At 45.8% G+C, this 13,338-nt stretch overlaps 1 protein-coding gene across 4 annotated transcripts in view; it reads left to right on the plus strand.

The window, feature by feature from the left end:
* Nucleotides 1–1,347: 1,347 nt before the first annotated feature.
* The window catches only part of NEMP2 (nuclear envelope integral membrane protein 2), a 34,633-nt gene continuing 22,642 nt past the window's right edge, over nt 1,348–13,338 (plus strand). For all 4 annotated transcript variants that reach the window (XR_011490910.1, XR_011490911.1, XR_011490912.1 and 1 more), the window contains exons 1-2: nt 1,348–1,601; nt 9,724–9,839. Coding sequence is in view for 1 of the 4 variants with exons in the window: in XM_070475855.1 (XP_070331956.1) it covers nt 1,496–1,601; nt 9,724–9,839 (222 nt within the window). In the remaining 3 variants the exon portion in view is untranslated. The remainder of the gene's footprint in view (nt 1,602–9,723; nt 9,840–13,338) is intronic.

The raw sequence follows: 13,338 nt of genomic DNA on the forward strand, positions 1-13,338 counted from the left end.
AAAATACAGTTTAAAGATATTTCAAACTAGGAGTTCTCTACTCATTATTGCTATTAAAACCACTCAAGGTATTTTTCCAGTTTTATTGTGATATGATTGACATAGAACACTGTGCTTGTTTTAGGAGTACAACATAGGGATTTGATATATGTATATATTGTAAATATAATCTGTTTAACATACACTTCCTCACAGTTGCAGGCTTTTGTTTAAATGATGAGAACTTCTAACATCTGCTGTCAACAGTTTTCAAATAAGGTTACAGTATTGTTAACTTTAGTCACCATTACATCCTCAGAACTTATAACTGGAAGTTTAGACCTTTTTACCACCTTCACCCAGTTCCCTCATCTCCCCACCCCCTCTCCGGCAACCAATCTATTCTCTGTATCTTTTTAAATACACACACACACACACACACATACACACAAGCTAATTTCAAGGGGTATGTTACATTGGTGAGAGAATGTTTTCAGTTAAGTCGCTCAGTCGTGTCCGACTCTTTGCGACCCCATGAACCGCAGCACACCAGGCCTCCCTGTCCATCAACAACTCCGGGAGTTTACCCAAACTCATGTCCATCGAGTGGGTGATGCCATCCAGCCATCTCATCCTCTGTCGTCCCTTCTCCTCCTGCCCCCAATCCCTCCCAGCATCAGAGTCTTTTCCAAAGAGTCAACTCTTCACATGAGGTGGCCAAAGTATTGGAGTTTCAGCTTCAGCATCAGTCCTTCCAATGAACACCCAGGACTGATCTCCTTTAGGATGGGCTGGTTGGATCTCCTTGCAGTCCAAGGGACTCTCAAGAGTCTTCTCTGAGAGACTGTTTTACATGCTCTTTATACTGACATGTGAGAAGTCAGTCTATTTAAGCAACGAAATTGCCGATTTGTTATTGTCATAAACAAAGCGGAAAATGAAAGATAAGTTGATTTTTATTTTTTAAATTGATTTCTATTATTTTTTTAAGTAAGGGGGTTGCTGAAGATTGGCGGCAGAAGGATACGACAGAGGATGAGATGGTTGGATGGTATCGCCAACTGGATGCACAGGGGTTTGAGCAAGCTCCAAGAGTTGGTGATGGACCGGGAAGCCTGGCGTGCTGCAGTCCGTGGAGTCACAAAGAGTCAGACACGACGGAGCGACTGAACTTAACTGAAGGGCCTTAGCCTTCCTGGGACGTCACGCAAGGGTACCCTGAAAACGGAGCCCTAAAACCGCGCAGTCGGGGTCAGGCAGGTTTCTGCACAATCCACAGATGGTCCCTTCGGGCCCACACCCTCCAGGGTGAGACGGGGCGGAGCCCGGCGGGCCGGGGGGCTGGGCGGCGGCCGCACTCTTCCTCCGCCGGGGGAGGCGGGCCGTCGGCCCTTCCCGCCGGCAGGCCGCGCCGCCCCCCGCCCTCCTCCTGCGCCGCGCGCCATTTCCGCTACTCTCGCCCGAGGAGCCCCGTCCCCCTCCTCCCAGGGCCGCGCGCGGCTGACCCTCTAGCGGCATGAGGCTGCGCCCCGAGACGTGCTGGCTGCTGCTCTGGCTGCCGTCTCTGGCCGCGCGGCCCGCGGGCGCCGAGCGCTGGGAAGAGGAGGCGGCAGCCGTCTCAGGTAACCGCGGGCACGGGCTGCGGGCGCGCGCACGCCGCCTCGCTCCCCGGCCTCCTGTCGCCCTTGCCCGTCCGTCCCCGCCCGCCCAGCACCCCGGCCCGGCTTCCAGGCTCTGCCCGCCCCGGCGGCGGCGTCTCCCTCCTGGTTTAAGGCTCCCTCCGCGAGCGCGGCCTCCCTGACCGCCTGCTTGGGCTTCCCTGGACTCTGCCGGGGGCTGGATTTCAGGCTTAGAGGCAGCTGGCTCAGTTTCCACGTGTTGTTTTGGTTTTTTTTTTCCATTTATTTTTATTAGTTGGAGGCTAATTGCCCACGTTTTACGGAAGCAACCAAAGCTCTGAGAAGTTTTGATTTGTCCAAGGACCTGAAGACAGGTCATTGTTACAGATGATCCTTGTCTCAAGGCTTTCGACACAGGACATTTGTATATATCAGTTTAGGCCGAAAAATCTTTGTCTAGCTGCAACTTTGGACTCAAGATTAGGGATGGTAAAAGCTTAGCTTTAGAACTACACTGAAATTCTGCTGCCCTGACTAGTTCTTTGATCTTGAGTCAGTCAAGCCACTACTGGTCACGTGTGAAAAAAAACACGGATAATAATATTTCACAGGATTGTTGGGATATGTAACGTGTGCACGATGCCTGGTACAGAGAAAACAGGAAATGGTAGCTGCTGCTGGTGGTGGTATGGGCAATCTATGGAGTGCTCTCAAGATCCTAACTCTGGGCAGGGCAAGAGTTCTAACTTCAGTTCTGCTATGAGCTTAACATTTCTATTTCATTAATTTTCCCCATTAAATCCTTTAAAAGATCTCCGGGACTCACTGTCCACTGATTTCTCTTCCTCTTTGCCCACCTTCGGTTGCAAGGGAGGCAGCCAGGTTTGGGCTTATAGGTGGGGAAAGCTAACCCCCTTTGGTAAATTCCGGATTGTGTATGAATGAAGGCAATTACCAGATTTTCAGCTCGAGTTGCCAACTCCTGGTAATCTCACAGTGAGGTACTTGGGGGGCTATTCTAGATCCGCTTTCATTGAATAGAAGTTTGTCAAGTGTTTACTTTGTACTGGGCAGTGTTAAAAGTGCTTTGATTGCCTTATCTTATTTAATACCCATAGTGGCCCTATAGGGTAGGAACCATTTATATACCCATTTTACAGAAGAGGGCTTGGTAGTAAGAGAGGTAACCAGTATCTACTGATGAAAAAAATAAAGCACAGATCTGTCTAAGAAAGAGTTTCCGAGCATGGCAGCAGCCAGAACATTGTAAGTAGCCTGGACCAGCATCCAGAACTTTGATTTCTTCTTCGGTCATTACATTCAGCCACTTGTACAATTACCTTGGTCCAGGCAGATAATCTTTAAGGGCTATAGTTTTCTCATCAGTAAAACAAAAATCTTCTGTTGCTGAATGTTCTCCAATATTTTCCTTACCTTTTTTTCTTTTTAAGGAAATTTTTTTTTCTTTTTTTGGCTTTGCTGGATCTTTGTCACTGCTCAGGCTTTTCTCTAGGTGTGATGAGCGCATGCTGCTCTTCGTTGAGGTGTGCAGACTTCTCATTGTGAAGGCTTTTCTTGTGGAGCACGGGCTCTAGGATACGTAGGCTTCTTTAGTTGTGGCTTGTGGGCTCTAGAATGCAGGCTCAGTAGTTGTGGCTCACAGGCTTAGTTACTCTGAGGCAAGTGGAATCTTCCTGTACCAGGGATTGAACCCACATCTCCTCATTGACAGGCAGACTCTCATACACTGTGTGCGCTACCTTTTCTTTACTTTCATTTGCCTCAATGAACCCATTATTTCAGGTTTTTACTGTTACCACTTTTAGTGTTGACACTGTCAACTTTATTTTGCTAATCAGATCATCTATAAATGCTTTTGATCTAAGATGTACAGGATGCCCATTGAGTTAATAAAATTCTAGCCCATAGCTAAGAAAAATGGCAACTTCTATATCCTTACCGTAACACTTGCTGTTTCAGATGGACTTTACGGCTCAAACTGAAGCGTCCTGGACAGCTGTGGTATTGGAACCCCCGGACTAGACTGACTGGGTCTGAGAACCATTGCTGCTCAGTCAGTTTTATGAGAAACTTGAAATCAAACAGCTGGTACTTCATTATCAAAAATAGGGCCCAGCTATAATGTGAGATGCTTGGATTAGATGATACTTCCTGTTCTAGAAATCTGTCTTGAAAACACATACCCTTCCATGGAATGGAGAACATCCAGACTGAGGCCAGAACAGCTTTCTGGCTCCCCATTTGGAGGAAAGTCAGAGGTAATTGATACAGGAGGGGCAGATAGTTGTCTGACTGAGAGGAAGAGGACCTTCAAACCAAAAGTCACCAGGAGTTTGGAACCAGCAGGCAATGTCCTTAGATGAAGTTCAGACCACTGCAATGAATTCCCAGGATTGAACCATAGTGATAGGCCATTTGAAACCACAGCTTTCAAATTCACCCCTGGGGAAGAAAATCAATACTTGCAGTTAAAATCAGACCGGAATGTGCATTTGCATGTGATAGTTTCGGTTTCATTCTCTGTGCACCTTCTTGGAGAAATGAAAATTAAGATTCATATTCAAGCCAGGTTAGAAAAACAACAAGTATGGTTAATAGAGAAGTTCCTTTGTAACTTTGATACTACCTGCTAGTTAGTTTGAATTTGAGCTTACAGAATAATACCCCCAAAAATCCTTCCACCCTGTGAACTCTCAGGAGTTCAAGTTTATTGCTTTTTAATTCTTCTCCCTCCCTTTCCTTACCCCAAAAGAAAAGCAGTCATATAGGCCAGATGGGGAAAGTGGCAGCCTGGTTTAATAAGTGATTTTATTATTCTATTATAATTTCACCTGAAGATATTTTTTCCCGTAAGGGCATGTAAGGTTAAATTTTCAGAAGGAACATTGCTGAAATATTTTTACGTTGGGGATTGTTTAAAATCTGCAAAGACCTGAAGAGTGTTTGTGCTTTTTATTTTTAGCATATTCCGTAAGTAGGTTTAAGTACTACCTGCCCTTTTTTGAAGTTTTGACTGAATATTTTTACCTTAAAAGATAAGTTTAGTTTACGACTAAACTCTTTAATTATATCCTTATACCTTTAGGGAAACTAATAAATGACAGATGTAGTATGAAAGAGTAATTTTAAATTTATTGGTTGAAGCAAGTGATGTGAAGCGGTCTCTTTTATATTTGATATGTAGTCCTAACGTTGGATTAAATATTTTCAAATTGAGTGGTATTTTAAGTGAACTAAGGGATCTCAGTGGTAAAGGGAACCCTGACTCTTAACCCTTTAGTAATGTAAAGGACTGAGCTCCGTCACAGCGGTTTGGGCACGACTGGCCGGAAACCCACTGTTCTCTGGAAGTCGGGATTGTCGGAAGGTTCAGGAGAGCCTGCTGAGGGTTGCAGGTGGTTCAGGAGGGCCGTGCTCGATGCTGGCCTTGCCGGGTCGTCACAGTCAGGATGGCACTCAGGGTCGGTCTTGCAGATGCTCCCAAGTGCTTGGGAACTGAGGCAGGGCTGGGCCTGCCCACACTTGCAGACCATTCTCCTGACCTGAATCAGGCTTGAGGAAGTGAGTACCCAGGTTATGGGGGTGGGGGACACCTGCTGGGAAGGAGATGTGTTTCAGCTCCGGGGAAGCAGCGGCTCTTTCTGGGCGGGTGTTACTCTCTTCTGACCCAGTGAATGATTGTTATGACATTTGTGTGATTCCCTAGAAGTTCCCTTATGTTTTTTGGATTGCCTTGTAAGGGCATGTTGCTGTTATTGTGATATATTTCCATTTGCCCGATCTACCACCAGGACGTTCCAATGTTACCTGAATGAATGGGCAGAGACCGAGGCTGCATGAGTAAATGACACCTGCAGACGTTCCCGCAGCCTCACAGCCTTCAGTGTCAGGGCTTGAACAGGTGACAGAGTTCAGCTAATAGTCAAGCTGGCTACAGTTTTTGTTTCCCACCCTCAGGCGGAGGTAGAGGAAGTAGAACCTGCCTAATGAAATGTCTCTAGAAGATAACTGAAAGGAGGCGAGGCCTAGGACGTGACCTTTATAAATGCTCTCAAATGAGAAGACCTGGTTCCCTCTAGGAAGGCAGTAGGCCAGCTGTGTTAAGAACCTTGGTTGTCAAAGTTGCTGTCTTAGGCTGGTCCAACTAGTCCATGACTTAAGACTCCTTGGAGTGAATTCCCTTGGAGCGAGGGTTGCAGTTTCTCGTGGCTTGAGTTTCTAGTTCCTTAGACAGTTAGGAATTCTTGTGTGGGTTGACTGAGATGCAGTCGCCTCAGGGGACAGGTGGTAACGGTGAGAGCAGCCAGAGCACATCACGAAATGCCAGCGCCTCGTCTGTGATGTCTCCTGTGCTGTGTGAATTCAGCGTCAGTCTCACCGCCAAAGCCAGACGTCGCTCTGGAGAATTCCAGGGAGACGCTGTTTGCAGCATGCTCTTAGTAGTGGGTCTGCAGGTGTCAGAAAGCAGGGCAGCCTGCCTCTATCTGTGCTTTCCTTAATCCAGTTGAAGACCAGGTGACATCAGAGCAAGCTCTCATCCTCCAGCTGGGAGGTCCCTTACACAGAATGTGCTGATGTACCATGTCGAGTCCAACGACATCAAGCGGATTCCCACCGCTTGCTTCCCGCTGCCCTCCTCTGCCTGGTGAGGAGAAATAAGATGGTTCCCAGCTCGAGGGATATCAAGGGTTGTAGCTCTCACCCTTTAGTTCAGGGCACATGGATGCTCGGGTAGGGAAGAGGCGGTGGAGCCTGCAGGTTCTGTGGATGGGATGACCATGGTGCAGGCTGGACAGATGTCCAGCATCAGGTTGCTTCAGGGGGAGCCTGGAGAGCACCCTCTCTTATGGTCAGTACTGGCCAGGCTCTTGTGAGACTGGCCACTATAGGGAAAGAGCAAACTAGCCGGGATGGCATAGTGTTGTCCCGCGTTTTGTAAATAATGATGATGTAACAGCTGAGATCACTTATAACACTGCTTATCACAAGGTACCCAGGTGGCCACGGGCTACTTTTGTTCTGTAAGCATATGTAAGCTCCACCTGAAAAAGACCTCGGGGCTACGTTGTGGCTGCGTTAGGTCTGTGTCCTCTGGGTCAACCAGAGGAGAGAACACAGCGTGTCTACAGGTCCTGTGGCTCCTCGAGTTTTCTTCCGGCTTCCCTACTCATGCCTTGCCTCCCATGGGTTCAGCCAACAGTACGCACAGTGAGATACAGCAAGACAGCCTTGCCTTCCCTAGGTCAACTCTGCATGCCCAAATAACCCACCAGTCCTCTGGAATTACAGCACACGTGTAAAAGACGAATACTTAAATGTTGGGATCCAGTAATGAACATGCTGAGTCCTGAACTTCATGAAGGGAGAGTGTCAACTAAAAAATATGTATGTAATATGAAGAGAAGAAAGCAGAGTAAGAAGGGAGGGGTTGGAGTGTGCCGTTTCAGACAGCAGGGTCAGAGAAGGCCTTGCTGAGAAGGGGACATCTGAGCACACAAACGTTATCTACTGGAAGGAGAAACTCTGCCAAGGTCTGGGGAAAGCAGTGGCAAGAGGAGGAAACCGCATGCAGGAAAGCTTGAGGCAGGGCCGGCTCAATGTCCTGAGGACAGGGTGACCAGTATGGCCGAAGGGATGGCCAGAGGTGCCTGGGTCCCAGGAAAGGAGAGCAGGTTTTGCTTTGAGAAGTCGTTTGAAGAGAGGGTGGTTGAGCAGGTAAACGATGCGCTCTGATTGATGTTTCTAAAAGGTCCATGTGCTGGTAAGAGGATAGATTGTGGGGGGGCGGGGGGAGCGGAATTGAGGCGGTTCTGGGAGCCGACCAGCTAGCAGTCCTTTACATTCATCCAAGTGCATGAAGCCGCCATCTGGACGACAGGAGCATTTACTCCTAAAATCAAGCTATTGCACTGCACCTAGACTGCATCATCTTGCTCTTAGCTGAAGAGTTACAGATATCAAATGATTTAGGAGACAGTCTTAGGACCAAAATGAAAAAAAAACCTCAGTGGAAGGTAGTGTTTGCTTGTGAAGCCCAGGCTTCAGCATTTCCCCTGCCCACTAACAAGCCCGCTAGCAGTCAGTTCCCATACTTGTGTGAACTGACTCAACCTGTGAAGTCGTGGAACTCTCAGAGAGAGCGAAGACCCTGGGAGAACCACCACAAAGGCCCTACAGTGGGCACACGTGTGGTTTGAGGAGGAACTCTGAGGAAGGAGCAGGCCGGGGTTCACGTTCTCATGATGGTCTGGGCTGCTGGGGACTCCAGATCACGCTTCACCTGCCTCCCCCCCGCCTCCCAGTGCGCTCCCTCTGCAGTGACAGGCAGGGATCCCCTCTTTTATTGGAGACTCCCAGCACAGAGATCTCCGCTCTAGCTGACTGATTCCACTCTGTTCCTCCCTGGTCATTACCGGTTACCCCGTCCTCCCCCAGCTTTGGTGTAGCAGGTGGTTCTGGCTTCATTTCAGGTTTTCCTGGAGAAACAGCTGATCACACTCTCCTTAGAGGAGTCAGGGGTTGGCCTGTGGTTTCTCTATGTGCCCTGTTGATGTTCCGTATTTGACAGATGCAGTGGTGGTACCCAGTCCTGGGTCCAGGACTGGCTTTTGATTTTCATCTCCCTTTATTTAAATTCAACAGCAGCAGCTACAGAGTAAAATGAACCCCATTACTTTTTAATTTGGTTGTGGCATTTACTACAGTCATTTACCATCTGTAACACAGCACTTGTCTTCTCTCTATTTTACTGTGTTTTGCTGTATTATCTATTACATACTATATATTTTATATTGCCTAGAACACACACATATGTATATACTGCATCTGTTTTGAGCCAGACTTCTCCTGTGCTCCAGACCTGTCATCTTTACCTAGTCCCATCAACGAAGACTCAGCACATCTAGAACTGAACTCATGCCCTTTACACTGGACAAACTTGCTTCTTCTCTGGTATTTCTTATGTGGATAAGGGGCCTCACCGTCTCCCCACTCACCAGAACCATCAGGTTACCTCTGAATCTCTTAAGTCTGTCGATTCCACTTCCTAGTTGTTCTTTGATCTGCTCTTTCTCCCTCCTACTTAGTTCATTTCTTATTCAGACTGCTTCAGGAGCCTCCACAGTTCTGCTTGCCATGTTCTTCCCCTCTGACGTTTCATAAGGCTTCCAGAATGCTCTTTCCAAGACCCGACTGTGTTCTCTGTTCCCACAGATGCGTTCTCTGCCCTTCTCTCCCCTGTCAGTGCCAGGAAGCTGGCCTCTGGGCTTCTTTGCCCTCTGGTTCCCACTGGGTCTGGCTGCTGAGAGACTGATGGGGGGGTGGTGGGCAGCACTCCGGGCAGTGTCTGTGTTCCCTTGAATTGCTGTCCTTGCAGCTCTCGCACCTTCAGTGACAGCGGGCCCCCTTTGCCATCTCAGGCCTAGGAATGTTGAAGGCTTTCTGCTGTTGTTGGTGCCTGGGAGCTTCATGTTCCTTGTTGTTGATGCCTTAACCCTGTCCACGTCTTCACTGAACTCTTCTCAGTTAAACCCTCTGGCATGTCAGCAGTTTCCTGCTGAAGCTTCGTTTACCTAAAATCCCCCAGTGCTCCGCTTTCAGCCAGAAGTCCCTGTTGCTCACTGTAGTGATAACTGCTGCTTAGCTCTCTAGCTGCCGGTGTTAAAACGTCCTCATGGATTCCCTGCATTCCATCCTCGTGAGTGGCTAGACCACTTCCATCATTTCCTTCATCTCTGTGGATCTGTACACACTTGTCATCCCCATCCCCTGACTTCTAGGTCACTGCCTCCAACTGTGATCAGTGGTCCACTCACATTTCCTCCTCTTTGGGAAGCCTCTTGAGTCCTTGCCCTCTCTTTCAAGATTGAAGACGTGCCTGTTCTCTTTGCTCTTACAGTCCTTCCATCTGTCATGTGACTACTGATATTGGACTGTAATATTTTAGTCTCCCGCTAGGCTGGAAAGACTGAAGGACTATAATTACCTGCATAGAAGAATTAATGCTCATGAACTATAAAAGCAGCCATCATTAACCCTGTGAATAAAAAAGAAGATTTGGGGCAATTACATATTTAGGAAATATATTCTCTTTTCCATCTCTCAGTTTCTAGGTGTAAAACTTTGAAGGAGATGGATTTAATTAAAGCTTCTCTGTCAGACTGTTACTGCTACAATCAAAATTCCCAAGTGAAATGGAAGTATATATGGTCAACTGTGCAGGTAAGAGCCGACTTTCAAATTATGTCTTAGGAACAGAGAGTTTAAAGGTACTATTTCAAGAGTAGAAATAGACATAGAGTTTTTGTATGACATAGAGCTATTACCAGTAGGACAGTGGCCTGGAGAACCACACGGTCGTTCAAGCAGAGGGATGTGGTAGAAACATAAACTCTCCACACTCTTCATCAGCCCTTCTCCATCTGCTCCAAGTAAATATACTATATGATGCTTGCTGTTTAGACATGGCTCAGGACAACATCCTCTCACATACTTTCCAAAATAATTGCTATCTCAAACCTTTCTATATATATATATACATTATAGAAATTTTGAAGTTACCTCTGATCTCACATATGGTCAAGATAGTCATCCTGGAATGCGAAGTCCAGTGGGCCTTAGGAAGCATCACTACAAACAAAGCTAGTGGAGGTGATGGAATTCCAGTTGAGCTACTTCAAATCCTGAAAGATGATGCTGTGAAAGTGCTACACTCAATATGTCAGCAAATTTGGAAAACTCAACAGTGGCCAGAGGACTGGAAAAGGTCAGTTTTCATTCTAGTCCCAAAGAAAGGCAATGCCGAAGAATGCTCAAACTACCGCACAACTGCACTCATCTCACATGCTAGTAAAGTAATGCTCAAAGTTCTCCAACCCAGGCTTCAATAGTACGTGAACCGTGAACTTCCAGATGTTCAAGCTGGATTTAGAAAAGGCAGAGGAACCAGAGATCAAATTGCCAACATCCTTTGGATCATAAAAAAACCAAGAGAGTTCCAGAAAAACATCTACTTCTGCTTTATTGACTACGCCAAAGCCTTTGACTGTGTGGATCACAACAAACTGTGGAAAAATCTTCAAAAGATGGGAATACCAGACCACCTAACCTGCCTCTTGAGAAATCTGTATGCAGGTCAAGAAGCAACATTTAGAACAGGACATGGAAAAACAGACTGGTTCCAAATAGGAAAGGAGTATGTTAAGGCTGTATATTGTCACCCTGCTTATTTAACTTTTATGCAGAGTACATCATGAGAAACACTGGGCTGGAAGGAGCACAAGCTGGAATCAAGATTGCCAGGAGAAATGTCAATAACCTCAGATATGCAGATGACACCACCCTTATGGCAGAAAGTGAAGAAGAACTAAAGAGCCTCTTGATGAAAGTGAAAGAGGAGAGTGAAAAAGTTGGCTTAAAATTCAACATTCAGAAAAGTAAGATCATGGCATCTGGTCCCATCAGTTCATGGCAAATAGGTGGGGAAACAGTGGCTGACTATTTTTTTGGGCTCCAAAATCGCTGCAGATGGTGACTGTAGCCATGAAATTAAAAGACACTCCTTGGAAGGAAAGTTATGACCAACCTAGACAGTGTGTTAAAAAGCAGAGACATTACTTTGCCAACAAAGGTCTGTCTAGTCAAAGCTATGATTTTTCCAGTAGTCATGGATGGATGTGAGAGTAGGACTATAAAGAAAGCTGAGCACCGAAGAATTGGTGCTTTTGAACTGTGGTGTTGGAGAAGACTCTTGAGAGTCCCTTGGACTGCAAGGAGATCCAACCAATCCATCCTAAAGGAAATCAGTCCTGAATGTTCATCGAAGGACTGATGCTGAAGCTGAAACTCCAATACCGAGGACACCTGATGCAAAGAATTGACTCATTTGAGAAGACCCTGATGCTGGGAATGATTGAAGGCGGGAGGAGAGGGGACGACAGAGGATGAGATGGCTGGATGGCATCACTGACTCAATGGACATGAATTTGAGTAAACTCTGGGAGTTGGTAATGGCCAGGGAGGCCTGGTATGCTGCAGTCCATGGGGTCGCGAAGAGTTGGATGCAACTGAACTAAACTGAAGTGCCAGGAATTATTCTAAGCTCTCAGGATCCATAAGTGAACAAAATGGATCTCTGTTCCTGTGATGTTAACACTCAGGAATGTGGGGGTAGCTGGGGTGGTAGGGCAGGGTTAGCCACGTGTGTAAAAGAGGAGAAAATTATAAAACTGGTAAGTGCTATGAAAAAAGAGAATGTAGAGTTTAAGTAGAACGACAGAAGCAGAGGCAAGTTGCAGTATTGAAAAGAACGGTTGGGGGAGTTCTCATCGGAAAGGTGACATTCAAGTGCGCTTTCAGTGATGTGAGTCACCCAGCAGGAAATCTGAGGAAAGTGTTCTCAGCTGGGGCAGAGCTGGGACATCATCTGCATCAGTGGGCACATGAACTGCTTAGTACTGTTCCTGATAACTTAACACCACGTTGGTCACTTACTTAAGTTGGTATCTATTGGTTTGCAGTTTTACTACTACAAAATGACTATTTTCACCTCTGTGATGAATGAATATTTTGAGGCGATAATTTGAGACTAGGTATATATTCTGTTGCTCGTCAAACTTTCACCCTCTAGTTTTATTATCCATTGATGATGCTTGCCTAAATCAGTTACCATCACAGTGTTTATCAAATGGTGCTTTTCTAATTCCATTATTCCTTCGACAGCCATTGGCATTCTTCTGTAAGGAAGAATTTACTTCTCCAATTTATTTAGAGCCATATAGTCTCGTGGATTGCCAGTTCATTCACTGAATTACAGTTCATTACTTCTGTTGTTTATTTTCATATTCATCTTGTCCTGGATTTGGCCAGTAAGAGCCCCTTCAAACTAGCTCCTGTGACTTTTACCTTGTGCTTATCATTATTTGAGCAGTTCTTTACCTTCTGGCAAATAAGATGTTCCCAGGCTTACCCTGTGATTTCTTAGACCCAGCTCTGGAGTCATACATTTTCTGAGGAGCCTAAGTGTTAGGTATTACTACTGGATATCATTGTCAAATGTGTGTGTACACACACATACACATCCATACTCCTGTACACATAACTCTTCCTTCCTTCCTTCCTTCCTATCTGTCTGTCAAAAACCATGCATTCTTACCTCTCCAGTACCGCTGGATTCATTCTAGTCTTTGTCCTTTCCATCTCTGTAGCTCTCTTCTTGAATTGTGAGAAACCTGGTTCCCATTATCCTCAATATATTGATTTGTTTTCCTATTCCTAGAGTAATTTCAGAGTTGCTAAGCCATACTGTTGTGAAAAGCAAGCCTAGTAACAAGAACTCAGCATTTGTTTACAAGGTTTTATTCTCATAGTTTGCACCATCTAAATACTAATGGGGTTACAAATCTTAATACTATGCTCAAAAGTTACTTGGGTTCATGCATTTCCCACCCATCTCCCTTAAATCTGGTTATATTATTCATTTGGAATACATTTGTTCTTATTTGTTACCATTTCAGAGTTTTTCCTCATCCTAGTTGATTTTATTATCATTTTTTTTTTAGCGTGTACAATGTTAAAGTCAAAAGGGCACAATATTAAAGGCCCAGAAGTCAAAACTACACAAAGAAGTTCTCAGAGAAGTGTCCTTCCATCTCATCCCTGTAACCCTTTCCCACTCGATACATGTAGGGAATTAGTTTTGTTCTCTTTCCTATGTTTCTTT

This window comes from Odocoileus virginianus, chromosome 13, assembly GCF_023699985.2.
Source record: "Odocoileus virginianus isolate 20LAN1187 ecotype Illinois chromosome 13, Ovbor_1.2, whole genome shotgun sequence".
Lineage (NCBI taxonomy): Eukaryota > Metazoa > Chordata > Mammalia > Artiodactyla > Cervidae > Odocoileus > Odocoileus virginianus.